The 14,105-nt window shown below is 37.5% G+C and overlaps 1 protein-coding gene across 5 annotated transcripts in view; it reads left to right on the forward strand.

Moving 5' to 3' along the window:
- Positions 1-7,592, forward strand: part of axin1 (axin 1) — a 31,112-nt gene extending 23,520 nt beyond the window's left edge. For all 5 annotated transcript variants that reach the window (XM_087839938.1, XM_087839939.1, XM_087839937.1 and 2 more), the window contains 3 exons: positions 41-280; positions 2,844-2,993; positions 3,088-7,592. In XM_087839938.1, coding sequence (XP_087696064.1) covers positions 41-280; positions 2,844-2,993; positions 3,088-3,214 — 517 coding nt within the window. In that variant the 3' untranslated portion in view covers positions 3,215-7,592. The remainder of the gene's footprint in view (positions 1-40; positions 281-2,843; positions 2,994-3,087) is intronic.
- Positions 7,593-14,105: the final 6,513 nt, after the last annotated feature.

Here is a 14,105-nt window from a genome sequence, read left to right on the forward strand (position 1 = left end):
TATTTTATTAAATAAATTGCTGATATGTTTTTTATCATAGGAGCACCACTGGGTCCAAAAGGACTGTGGGACATGAAGGATCCCGCCTCGGCTCAACAGGGTCGATGCATCCGTGCATCAGTGGTCAGCTGCGGAACAGTGTGCAGCCGTCTCACCCTTTCATCCAGGATCCCACCATGCCGCCCAACCCAGCTCCCAGCCCCCTCATTCAGCTGGAGGAGGTTTGCCGGCGACTCGAGGAGGAGAAGATGAAGTCCGGAACATTGCAGCCTAAGCAAAGGTAAAAGAACAGATATGACTCACGTCCACTTGTTCAGTTCTTCAGTTTTTCCAAAGAATATAATATTCTGCCATATCTGTACCCTGCTCTGTCGTACTTGTGACAATTGCTCCCCTCTTCAGCTCTGGGAGCTAAGTCATTGCTGGCTGTCAGCAGATAGAAATCTCAAATATATTGTGAAATACAAAAAGATTTAAAAGGCACAGACAAGCTTGTGTAAACGGTTTGAAAAGGGTTTGAATGTCACCGACTGTAATTTATATATATTAGTTAAGCCGCAAAAGAGAAAGCCAGCCCTTTCCCTGTTATCTAGTGAAAATCTTTAGCCCGTGCACCTCTTTTTTTTTTTTTTTTTTAAAGCTGGTCTGTGTCTAACCACTGGGGTTTTTTGGTCTCTCAGGTATGTGCTGGAGGTGATCCAGAGGGGTCGCACAGCAGTCAGGCCCGTACAGTTCCCTCAGCTCAGCGAGCTCTCTGAGCCCGAGTACGTCCACTGTGTTCCACAAATAGCTTTTAACATTTTGTGCGACATGGCGAATAACATGGCAATTGTGGCTCAAGAGTTGGGCGTTCGTCTTGTAATCGGAAGGTTGCCGGTTCGAGCCCCAGCTCCGACAGTCTCGGTTGTTGTATCCTTGGGCAAGACACCTCACCCGTTGCCTACTGGTGGTGGACTGTCCTTTTTTCAGCTGTAGTCATAAAAAAAATGTCTACAGTAGAAAGTGAAAAGCAGAAACTATTCTGTCATTTCATTATTTATTGTTTAATTACTTTGTGTAGTATGAATGGCTACAAGGGAGGGTTTTATCAATAGGAAAAGCTGCGAAAAATATGAAAATACAGTTAAAAGTCTGCTTGTGCTTGTTTGTGGTGAGCAGCAGATCAAACAACTTAAGAATTATAAATGGCTTCAAGTGCACATTCAGGCCTTTTAGACTCATTTAGACACTGAGCCACTGCTCTGTGCTACATGCAGATATTCCCGCATCCCATTCAAAGACACTTTGTATATAGTTTATTTTATGTAATATTTAGTATTATAAATTAAGTTGCTTTCAAGGAAGTGTTTTTATGCATTTTCTCCTACTATGGAGCACACACATGAGGTTTAAGGCCTGGACATGTTTGACATCTTTTGTCCTCCACGGCTCAAAATAAAAACTGAAATCACCTTAGGCAGCTCCTAATTTAATAAATTCTGCAATCAGCTTTGCAGTCTCCAATATCACTGAAATGCACCTTGATGATGCTCATTTTACATTTTGCTCCTTTCTTCACTTCTTCCCGACACTTTTCAGTTTACTTCTGTATACCTGGCCTGTATGCCTGTACTGGCTGGCTTCAGAACGTCTGCCCCCCCTTTCTTGTTTCACATAAAGGTTTGCATGTGATTGGCCGGATGGTGTGCCCATCAAAACAAAGTCCCACTCCTTCCTGGATTCTCAGCAGGGCTGAAGATTCGGCTCGCACATACCAATGGGCCATTAATAATTGACATATGAAATTATCTCACTCGCCTGATACAATTATATCCGGCCCACGGGCCATATGTTTGACACCGCTGCTCTAAACTCATCAGGAAAGTGTTTACTGAGGTCAGAGCTGGGAGCAGTTTTGCCTCAGATTTCTAGAGATTAGATTTTCTTCACTTTTCAGACTCGGAAGCTTTTATGCTCTCTGTGCTGTGTACTGTTATTAGATTATTTGAAGTGTCTTATTAAAGAAGCTTAAAGGCTTGGTTCTCACAGAAATTCTGGAGTCATAAGTATCTTCTCTCTAATCTCTCTGTGATTTATAACTAGATTTATGGATGTTTACTTGAGGGAGCATGTTTGAGGTGGATAATGACATCTTTGGTAAATGTGACACTGAATCCAAAAGCATGCGTGTCGTGTTTGCATGACCAGCTGTGACTCACAAGGATGAGGATTTTGGAAGCAAATTGTGAATATCAGGCTTAATTTGCATCCGCAATTCTTGCAGAAAAGAGAAAATCATGCGGCAGAGACGCATTAATATGAGTGCATCAAAACCAATGTATGTATCCTATAATGAAAGCTGTGTGTTTAGATCGATGGAAAAACTGCCACCTGCATTTTGCCATCTGTTAGAGGCCAGATGGATGCGATGCTATGTAAATGCGCTCCTACAGTAACGTGTTGACTAATGATAGCTGTTTATTCATTGACATCTCTCAGCTGTGATTATTGGCCTTGATTCGTCATGAAATCACAGGCTATAAATTGCGGACAAAAATCAGTTTATATCTGAAACTTTCTGTAACTTGAATCAAGTTATACAATCGATCAACTTTGTAGCAAAAATGTAAACCTCCTTTCCAGTCCATGAATTCAATTAGTCTTTTTTCCCCTGTTCTTCCATCTATTGCTGTGATTTTTTGAGGAACTTAAAATTGTCACTGCTCTAAGTCTCAGCAAACTCTATTCAAAGTAGACTTTTTTCCCTCTGTGTGTCTTTTAAGTGAAAAATGTTTCACATAGCTTTGGACATGAGAGAACTTCAAATGTTCTAAAAAAAAAAATCCTCTCTTTACTCTTTTCAGACATAAAGCTACTAAAAAGCAGCCATGTGAAAACATAACTGTGGCGTACTACTTCTGTGAGGAGCTGATACCTTACAGGACTTCTGTCAAAGGGAGGGTTGTCACGCTGGGCCAGTTCAAAGAACTGCTAACAAAGAAAGGAAATTACAGGTGAGACTCACGGTGCTACTGGGTTACATGTGGGGTGTCTTCTGGTATCAAAGAAAGTCAAGTTGACCTTGTATTATTTTTTTTCTCTTTTTAGGTATTATTTCAAGAAGGTAAGCGATGAGTTTGACTGTGGGGTGGTGTTTGAAGAGGTACGTGAAGATGACGCTATCCTGCCCATCTTTGAGGAGAAGATCATTGGCAAAGTAGAGAAAGTTGACTAAATTTTAAAGAGGAGAGAGCCGAGTAGCCAACGTATGATGGACTGAGGAGCAAGTGGATGGTGAAGAGGAAGTGCTTTACAAAGGAGAATGGATAAGTAGGCGAGAAAAAAGGTGGATCCAGAGTCAGAAGATTATAGTAGTGGTCATTGACTTCTGTATCACGGCTGCAGTGAAGTTGGACTTGAAGAAGAAAAATCTCATTTTCTTTTTGGAGTGTAATGTAGCATTGTAACATTTACTAGAAAACAAGAACAAAAAGTGCTACTAATGCTACGTATTTTTGATAATGACTTATCAAAGGGTTTCCTTTCTAAAATAACTGCACTTGTAATTTTTATATGTATTGATACCAGATGTGTACAGTTTGTGTTAAAACACAGCAAAATTTTTCTATCTATTTAAGTATTTAAATTGCTACTTTTAAACCTAATTAAAGCTGAAGCGTCGCCCCTCGTGAAGACGATCCGATTCCTCGATAGGGCTGATTCTTGTTTGCTTTTTTTCATCAATTGTAAGAGCCCTCTGGACGCTAATGTTTGTGACTTTCAAAGTGCTTTTAATACTTCACTTCTCAGAACTTTATTTAGAGGCATTAAATCAGACTGCTTGTTTGTTATATTATATACTACTGACTCGGTGTAGACCTTCTAAAGAACCCATTCTTGCAACCCAGTGTAGGAATGTCACATTTGATTAATGTATTTAAAATATATTTAAAAAGTCCAATACAGAACAGATTATAATGTCTGTCTTATGGCTCAGTCACATATGAGTAAAAGAAGGATGGCAACCGTCTTGCAACAGTTTGATTGCACTGAATTTGTTTTTTTTTTATTAGTCCTTTATTTATCCAGGTAAAAAATCTCATTGAGATTAAAAATCTCATTTCCAAGAGAGACCTGGCATCATGGCAACAAAAGTCACATACCACATAGGTATATAACATTTAAAACAAATACAATATCCCATACCAACGTGTGTAAAATATACAATAACAGATCAAATTAAGAGTACATTAAAAACAATCACACTGAGTAAAAGAGCTGTTCTCTCGTTCCTTTAAGACAGACTTAAACTCTCCCAAGGTAACCAATTCTGATAATTTCAGTTCCTTCTGCAGATTATTCCAGGAAGCAGGGGCAGCGTATTTAAAAGCCTTTTCCCCCAATTCTGTTCTGATTTTTGGGACAATCAATTGTATGATATTGTGTGAACGAAGGCTGTATTGGTTGTGGTTTTTACACATATAAACACATAAATAAGATGGAACCAGCCCAAGGAGAGATTTATAGATAAAGATCAACCAATGGGAGAGTCTGCGAATATGCAAAGATGGACATTTAGCAGCAGCATACAAAGAACAATGATGTACACGATTTCCATAGCCAGTAATAAAACGTAAAGCACAATGGTACACAGTATCCAACCTCTTTAGGTAGTGGGCAGGTGCATTCATAAAAAGCAGGTCACCATAATCCAATAAAGGTAAAAAGGTTGCACGAATCAAATGTTTTCTCACTTGGAGGGAGAAATAGGATTGGTTTCTAAAAAAGTAACCTAGTTTTAGTTTTAACTTCGACACAAGCCTTTGAATGTGAGTCTTAAATGACAAATTCTGATCTATAATGATCCCTAGATACTTGTAAGATGTGACCATTTCAATTTCAGTTCCTTGAATTGTTTTAGTCTTAGGAGACGTAGCTAACAACTCTTTGCCATTTGAGAATAACATGAACTTGGATTTCTCTGGATTTAACACCAACTTAAGTTGAGTTAAATGGGACTGAACGACATCAAAGGCAGACTGCAGAAATTGCAAGGTTTGTGCTACTGAAGGGGATGAACAATAAATAATTGTGTCATCTGCATAAAGATGAAATGCTGCATTTGACAAATTATCACAAAGGTTGTTGTTTGCTGTTGGACTGCAAGTAGTTATGGCCACAAGCCACCAGTGGTTTAATGTGCAACACCCTCAACCTGTGGGTGACCACTTTAGATCTCCTCTGCCATTTGAACAGGGCCAAGCAGTCACGATTTGAGTTGGACTGACTGCAGTCCTTCTTAGATTAGCAAAGACTGACAAATATCTGCCATTTAATTTATAAATGCAGACTGCAAACATATTCCAGTCGTTCTGAGTCAGTCTTCCTGCCTTGCATCGTTTTGCATTAGGGGACTTGATAGGTTGTCAAGCACCCATGCTAATTTGCAGTTAGTTTCTGTAGGACAGTAATTTATGTCACTATTTTTGGAGGAATCTGTGTTTCATATCTGTGAGGTTCTGGCTTGACTCTGAATGTAAGTAGTTAATGTGAATTTCTGTGTATGTAGTTGGCAACAGATTTTCTCTTTTTGGCGATTTATTGCGTGCCAACTTGACCCCAACGAAAGTTGCTTTAAAAATGGCAACTTACTGCATCTGGTTGAAGCAACCGTTACAAAGGCAACAAGACCACAAGTTTATTGTATGTGGCTTCAATTATTTCTTTTTTTTCGTCACAGTCTCTCAGCCACTGTTTTCCCTGGTATAGGTGACTGTAACAGAGAACAACCATATCCTCCATACATTTCACAAACATAAATATATAATCCAGTAAAACAGTAATGCAGCTTTATTGGGTTGGATTCCGGTTTGTTGTAAACTGTATTTTTCTGTTTTGCTGTATATGTCATGTAAGTGTGGCTTATTGCTATGTTCTTAAAGATTTGTCCATTACATTGCTTTTATCCTAAATTAAACTTAACAGGTGAAAATGGATGCAATAATAATGACGAAAAAGTTGTGATTAAAAATCCCAAGGTGAATACCTATGCAACTTGGTTTATAATTTTGGTTACCTAACAACAACAACAACAAAAGAACTATTAGGTGTTTGCGTTTTTTTAAGTCAACATAAGCACATTAAATAGAAAAAAATATATAATTAAAGACTTCACATAACTGTCAGGCTATAAAAAGTCAGTATCAATAAATTAAATAAAGCCAACATTTGAAACGGCACGAGATTTTTAAAGGTTTTGCAGATTTTTCGTTCTAATTATTTATTGACTTGTGTAAAACTGCTATTACCAGTTAAAATTATAACTTTTGCTTGTTTGAGGTAAACAAGTTTTAATTTTTTTTTTAATTTTTAAATTTTAATTATAGAATCTATTTGGACATCGTGATGCCAAAAAGCATCTCGATATCAATTTCAAGTTTATTTTTTGTCTTTTCAACTTTGAGGTCCTTAGTTGGCTGGTAAATTAATAAGGGACTGCACTAAGAGCTCATGTCTACTTGATAGCCTTTTCTAGCTTATAACAGTCACATATTGTGCCTGACAGGATGTGTTTATTGACGTTTAGTAAATTTGACGGACACGTTAAACCAAAGAGGAGGAAAAGGAGGCAAATGCTCATAAATGTTGAAGCCTCGTTTCCAAAATAGCTGTAAGTGAAAGCCTACAGAATTGATTTGATTTCAGCAACTTGCTTCAAAAAAGATTGGACAGTTTCATAATATACAAACATGTAAAATGTATTATCCAAGTAACAGGGTTTAAACCATTTAGGCTTTAATATATTTGAATAATACACTTTTACTACAGTGGTGTTTTTCCACCTGTTTGTATTCTCTGACTTTTTGATTTTGGCACCAGGTTTATACTGAAATATCTCACACAAAAGAAGTCAGCTAGGGTGTCTAAGGTGACATTAAGATTCAAGGCCTCCATGTTTTATTTTTTCTTATTTTCTGTTCTTCCTCATTGTGCTGAAGCAGTGTGCTATAATGAGTGTGCATTCCTTTGTAATGGAAAGACCCGTGGGCCTTGAATTCAAAGTGCTGTATTGTATGCGTTGTTGCGTAGAACCTCGTGTAAAGAATGCCTGCTTTTTTTTTCTTGACATGCTGCTTTTTTAGATTTCTAATTTAAGTCAGTTTAATATATGAAGTACGTTAGCCTTCTGTTGTCGTTTGCCTGGTAAATTGTGCATTTAACAAATTGAAATTTCCATTTATTATTTCTTTTAAAATATCAACTCTATCATCAGTCTTACTGTAATAGTCCCAGAAGTGAACTTCTCTTATTTAAGATCAGTATGTGGATAACAAACAGCAGAGTGCCTTTATTGCTATGCTAATGATGTCTTTAGTGTAACTTTCAGAGGGATATGGGGACGAGCTTTAATTTCGCATTGCCATGAGTTTAGTTCAGTATTTGTAACAGTTCCACCTTTTAATGTAAATATGTAAAACTTAAATTGCTCCTGACCAGCAGCCCAACTGTCACATTCAGTACCTTGGACCGGTTTCTGTTCAGTGACTGGCATGGGAACCATTTGAGGTACCAATAAATACTTGCAATAAAAAAGCACTTGTGTTCAATACAAATTGTTCCGTTGCATTTTTATTTGCTGAATTGGTTACGTAGTAGTGAGTGTTGTGGCACAATAAAATTTGTAGCCGTGCTAGGAAATGTAAAGGTTTTGTCAAAAATTTCCCAAGTGCTTTTGTTCAGATGAGATGAAGCGAGAGCTCTCTGGGCATAGAGACGCCACTTACATTTGTCATTGCTTTGTCTTCCAACATGACAGTGACCCAAAACATATGTCGCTCCCGGTGAAGAACAGCCTCGAGAAGACCAGAGTGAACATTACTGACAGCCCTGCACAAAGCCCTGACTTATTTATCTGTGGGGTGAAGTGAAGGTTGAGGTCCATGCCAGAGAACCACTAAATCTGGGGGATTTGATGAAAAAAGAGTGGGCTGGGATTGCTCAAATGACTGCAGGCTGTCATCCCCCCCAAAAAATACACAATTGACTGTTAGCATCAGTGAGGCTAAATGTTTAAAAAAATCCTTGCTCTATTTAAAAGCAATTGGGGAATACTTTAAAAATAAATACTTCATAAGGTTGCTAAAAATGCCGTACTATTTCTTATAAGCATTTAAAGTGCAGCACATTCTGGAGCTACACCTTAAAACAAGTGCTAACCCAGGGATAAAGTAGGCTGAGACACAGTGATAGGGGAAAAATCACATTAGCTAATTTCTTCCTCCATCACAACTGTATGCAGGTTGAGCTTTTATTTATTGTTAAAACATTTTATATTGTTGTAGCTTAAATTTATGATCTTAGTGTACTGACACATGCAACTGTACCCATCTGAGTCATGTCATCTTTCAACCAGATTATAGGTGTTGATGGCTTTTGGAGCACTACAGTACTGCATGATACACACCACAAGAGAACAACTGTGCCTTTGTTTTGGTGAGTGTGGTGGTGGTAAGAATTTTAGCATTTGACTTGTCTGTTTCATCATTAATTATCAGGCTTCTATCTTTCATATACAACCTATGGTTGGAGCTCCAGTCCATACGGATGGAGTGACCTGTGACACCAATGAGCAGGCCCCCAGGATAATGATATGTAAAATGTAAACTTACTTTAAATAGCTAATTACATACTGAATATTAAAGAGACTGGATATTCAACCATGTTTTGTGGAAAAAGGCCACGAAACCCTTTGACCCCATAGTTCCAGTATCCTTTAATCATTACCCTTGGGTCAAACCACATTGATCTGTAAACTTGACCTCTATTTTGATCCCAGCCACATGTTTTGTGTCTTGGAAAAATCTGTCCACAGACATATACCACTAACCACACCTAACTTTTTGATATTTACTGCTGTTGTAGTCATCTCCAGGCCCATATTTTGCTGTGATAATCAACATGCATAGATGCACAGACTCATTAGGTGTAAACAACCCCTGTCCACACTGTCATTGCTGGTAATAATACCATGCTTCAGATAGCAGCAGCTTGGTACAACTGCAGTGTTTTGTTGCAGACTGTAGATGGCACTCACAGGGTGCTGGTAATAATAGATTTGCTGCACCTTATTTTTACATAACACTCATATTCTTCCAAGCGAAATGGTTAGGACAAGCATATCGGATGCTATACATGAAAAATGAACGGTGGCTCAATGTGTTTACTGAGTATAAAGAAAGAAAGGATATTGTGGATGTGAAGAAATCAGAATCTCGCCGGGAAATCCTGCTGAGCTTTGTTCACCAACATTAGAAGATTACAAGAATGGAGGATGCAAACACTGCTCAGTTCAATTCAGTTCAGAGGGTCTTATGGGCATGAAAGTTTTATAAAGCAATATTGCTGAGGCTTTAGGATATAATTTGGACAAACATATGGATTGGAAGCTGCACAACTACAGTGAAATCAATTTCTGTGCACAATTACCACTGATTCATGCGAAACGTATTTAGTGTGTATAATATGTTTACTTGTCTGAGAGAGAGTGAACAGCTGAACCAGAAGATCTCCTCACACATCTCAAACTGCTCGCTCTCATTGCTAACGATGGGTTTCCTGCATAGATTACCAGGAAGTGCTGTGTTTGTCACTTTACACATAAAGTCTGATCAGCATTTTATAGAATGGAGAGTTAAATGAACATGATGCTGAGAGCAAATAAGGCAATCTCTGCTGATGCTGCCATATTGTTAGTTATGTTGCTGTGGTTTATTATCATATTTGGGGAGGTGGGTGGGGGTGTGGAGTGGGGTGGGGGGTCTTTTTAGGTGACTAACATCTCCTGATTCAGTTAAATAAACGAAAGTAATATGAATGGCATTATCAATCAGACTATTTCTCTGCTATTTCTCTTTCTCTTTGTACTTTTGTCTTTCTAGTAGAAAACATAAAAAATACTATATGGATATGCATTTGTGTATAGAACAGTATGCAAATGCTTTTGTGTATACAATGCACAATAGCATTGCGGGAGTTTTGATGTGATTATTCACCTCACCAAGAAACTACATGACAAGGCTACACTTGATCTGTCTGACCCACTCTGACCTAAAAATCGACACTATACTTCACTCTCCTCCTCCTTTGAGTCATTTTGCCCATTAGTCTGTAACCTCACTCAGTGAGTCACTGGGTTTAAATGTTAAGGAATATATATGAATATATGGTCTGCAAAGGCTGTAAGACTGTAGTTACATGGCCTCTGTACAGAAAGTTAAGAGAAACTAGTTTCATATAAGTTAATAACATTTAAAATGTTCTGATCACTGACATAAATGCACAAAATGTCATCATGAAGTCACCATTATGTCACCAATTGACGTTATACTGCAAATAATCAGGTAGCAATTGTAGAAATAAATATTTTGATAATCATTTCACTATCAAATAATCAGGCAAACATTTGATTTATATTGTTTTGTCATTGATTTATACAAGTTGCCTTCATTATTTTTCTGGAGTTTCATGTCAGCTACTCCAGTCCTTCCTGGTTTGAGTAAAAGCGGAGTCAGAGAACAGAGCTAGTTCTAATGGATAGGTCAACAAAATAGACCCAAACACCTACTCTGACTGCATGAGGGAGAATTACATTCCTTTATATCACATTTATTTATTGTTGCACTGGTTTAACCCTTTGCATTTAAAATGTTTTACTCCACTAGTAAACAGATTAAGCTGGTTCTTATTTTTTAAGGTCTTATTTTGTTAACCATTATTTTTTGTGTAGTTCTGTGCATTACAGTTAGTTTAGTTAACTTTTTATGATCCCACTCTTAAAATGCACTTATGTTCATTATGTTTATGTATTTTTAAAATTATTTTTGTCTTTTTCAGGAATAATAAAACCCACATGTTGAAAATAATACATTCTGCCAGTATTTCCTTTGAATACTTGCGCCCTTACAAATGCAGTCACCAATGTTTAGGTACTCTTCAGATGACTACATAGATTACACATGAGAATGACGCATCAGCAGCAAGTGAATTTTTATTTTATAACTGGACATTGTTGAATTCAAATTTAACCCCAAGTTTGATATTTTTCCAATACCCGGGGTCATTAGAGAGAAATCAATCTCCAGATCATATTTTATGTCTTCAGCCATTTTAATTCAGATTTTAGTGTTTTATTTATTTTTTTATTTTTTAACATTGCCCTTATGATGTAAGATTATGGATTTTTCCATGTCTTTGGGCTAATAATTGCTGACTCACGGACTCTTGCACTGTTTTATAGCTACAAACTACTCACATTGGGTGATATAAACAGCCAAAAGAAATTAAATAAACAAAAAAAAAACCCCAAAACAAACCAAAAACATTCCTTTAAAACATTAGAACAAGTAGCACTGACCTGAAAAGGTTTTATAGTTTCTGAAAAAAGGAGCTGTAAAACTGCAACTGCAATATGTTTGTATTCTTAAGCAACCTCTAACACAAACTGCAGAGTGGTTTCCAAAGCAACCATGAAACCAACACAGACCCTGTCAAGGTTGTCAGTGACGTAAGTATAACTTTCCTTGAATCATTTCCAACCTAAGAGGGCTAATTTGTGCATCTTTCTGGCATGAAGCATTATCATTCACTAAAAAAGACCCACAGTGATCCCACTTTCTAGCTACGCACTTAGTCATCTGCAGGTAAGAGGTGTTTTTTTCTATTAAAGCATTGTTCCATCAGGAATAGTACACTAATCTTCTACAACAAAGAAGCTGCTGAAAGAGTTGACACATTTGTCAACTTCAGCCTGACATACAGAAGGCAGAAAAGACCACGGGTGTAAAATACTTTTTACAATAAGTATTTTGCACCCGTTGCTGTGACAACAGCTATTGAAAAATTCTGGCAGTCACCAAAAAACTGTAGATTTGTGTGTGTGTTTGAGATTCTGATATAAAATATGCTTCTCTACGACCTTATATGACAGTGTTAAAGGAAGTTACACCACTCTCTCTATCTACGCTCACTGGCCACTTTATTACGCACACCTGTCCATTGCTCATTAAGATAAATGCAATGAATTTTGGATAGGATCTATCTTATCTATCTATCTATCTATCTATCTATCTAAATGACAGAGTGTCTGTTTGGAGGTCAGTAGATGACAATGCTTTGCATTTTTCTTGAGTTGTCGACACCAGAATAAGCTGCTCCTGCAGAGGGAATAAAACGTGTATAATAAAATGATGTAAGAACTGCAACAGTGTCTCACTGACTAAGGAGAATTAATTATTCTAGGCATGTGTAAGAACATGCACTTAATAATAATAATAATAATAATAATAATAATAATAATAATAATAATAATGATAATACATTTTCTTTGAAAGCGCCTTTCAAAACACTCAAGGTCACTGTACACAGTAGAATAAAAGCAACATAAAAGCAAGCAGTTTACAGAATCATAAAAGCATAAGACATAAACAAATAAAATAGCAGAGTGGAGAGGTTATGTGGGATAAGCTATTTTGTACAAGTGGGTTTTGAGTTTGGACTTAAAGAGTGAGAAGGAAGAGATATTTCTTAAATCAGGAGGTAGGGAATTCCAGAGTCGTGGAGCAGAGCAGCTGAAAGCCCTGCTCCCCATGGTTGCAAGACGGGGGGAAGGGACGGAGAGTGAAAGGGAAGAAGAAGATCTGAGACAATGAGATGGGGCGGTGATCTTAACCAGATCAGAGAGATATGGAGGAGAGAGATGATGAATAGCCTTAAATGTGTACAAGAGTATTTTGAAATTGATGCGATATTTGACCGGGAGCCAGTGAAGCTGCTGCAAGGCAGGAGTGATGTGGTGGACTTGTTCAGTCCCAAAATATAATTTGATATATTGCGTTGAATAATGCCTTTCCCCCTGATATTTATATATATTTGCAACAGATTGATACTATAATGTAGCCTCTCTTGTTCCGGCCTTCCATTAAGGATTCAAATAGCTGACAGTGTCTTTGTTGCACTTTATTATCCATGATGGACTTACCATTGTGAACCTAACAAATCTTTTAGATCGCTCAGCGGACATCTGCAGCTAAGTCTTGAGTGTAATGCCTAATGCCTCTACAACATCTTTACAACATTCCAATGTACTGACTGGTTTACCACTTCATTGATTCATTAGTAGCTTTCATTCAAAATGCAACATCGCCTGTAATGCCTCTGGCTTTGCCCTTTATTTTTACTGAAGCAGTAGTCTCTTGGGGAACTCCTCTGGCATGCTGTATGTGTTTGTTAATATCTCTTATTCCAGCAGCAAAACAGTAATTAACAACATACAGCAGCAAGTGAACACAGTTCCAAATGGATTTTTTTGTCCCTGTGGAAGAGAACAGATATGGGCCGTTGAGTTTCTAAGCTTGCTGGAAAAGACTGCACGTTAACATGCTGCATTTGGGAAACTCTCCTTCAAAATTAAATTAAAATACAAAAGTAAAAAATGTGAAACAGTAATATTCTGCTACAATATAAAGTGAATATATCTAACTATGAATTCATCTAAAATGTACAAATAAAAAAAGCAGTAGCATTCTTTCAGAGCAAGCAAGCCGAGCAATGCTTGCCTGTTAAAATCGAAACATAGACATCAATTAAAACCTACAAAGTTGAAAGTAATCCCTGTTCTTGCATATCTACCACTGATCTATCCTAAAGCTTGTTGCTGGTTTGCATCCGTCATTCATATTACTGCCATTTTGTGGCAGCCACTGGAAATCAGTTGCATCTTTTGTTCCCGTATCTGTTTTGTTCCATTTAACAAAAGCTGGTTCTGCTCAAGCTGTGAGGCCAGCAGCCTTTCTGGTTGTTTGTACATGTGCATTGTGAATAACACTGTTCTTTGAGAGGAAACTGATGGGAGACTCACATGCCAGCTAAGCTGCTGCTGACTCTGCTTTCACTGCTCTGAGATCATCTATAATCTGTGATTTGTGTTGAAACAGAGATAGCATTAGCTAGTAAACAAAAATGTGAAAAACTGAAAAAGAGACTTTGCGTAAGCTTTCGCTTACAGATAAGCTTGCCCAACATGTTTAATATAGAGAAATTAGTGTGCAGGTTGATGATTTAAAAAAAAC

This window comes from Neolamprologus brichardi, chromosome 4 (assembly GCF_056152115.1).
Source record: "Neolamprologus brichardi isolate AB-2024 chromosome 4, ASM5615211v1, whole genome shotgun sequence".
NCBI classification, from domain to species: Eukaryota; Metazoa; Chordata; class Actinopteri; order Cichliformes; family Cichlidae; genus Neolamprologus; species Neolamprologus brichardi.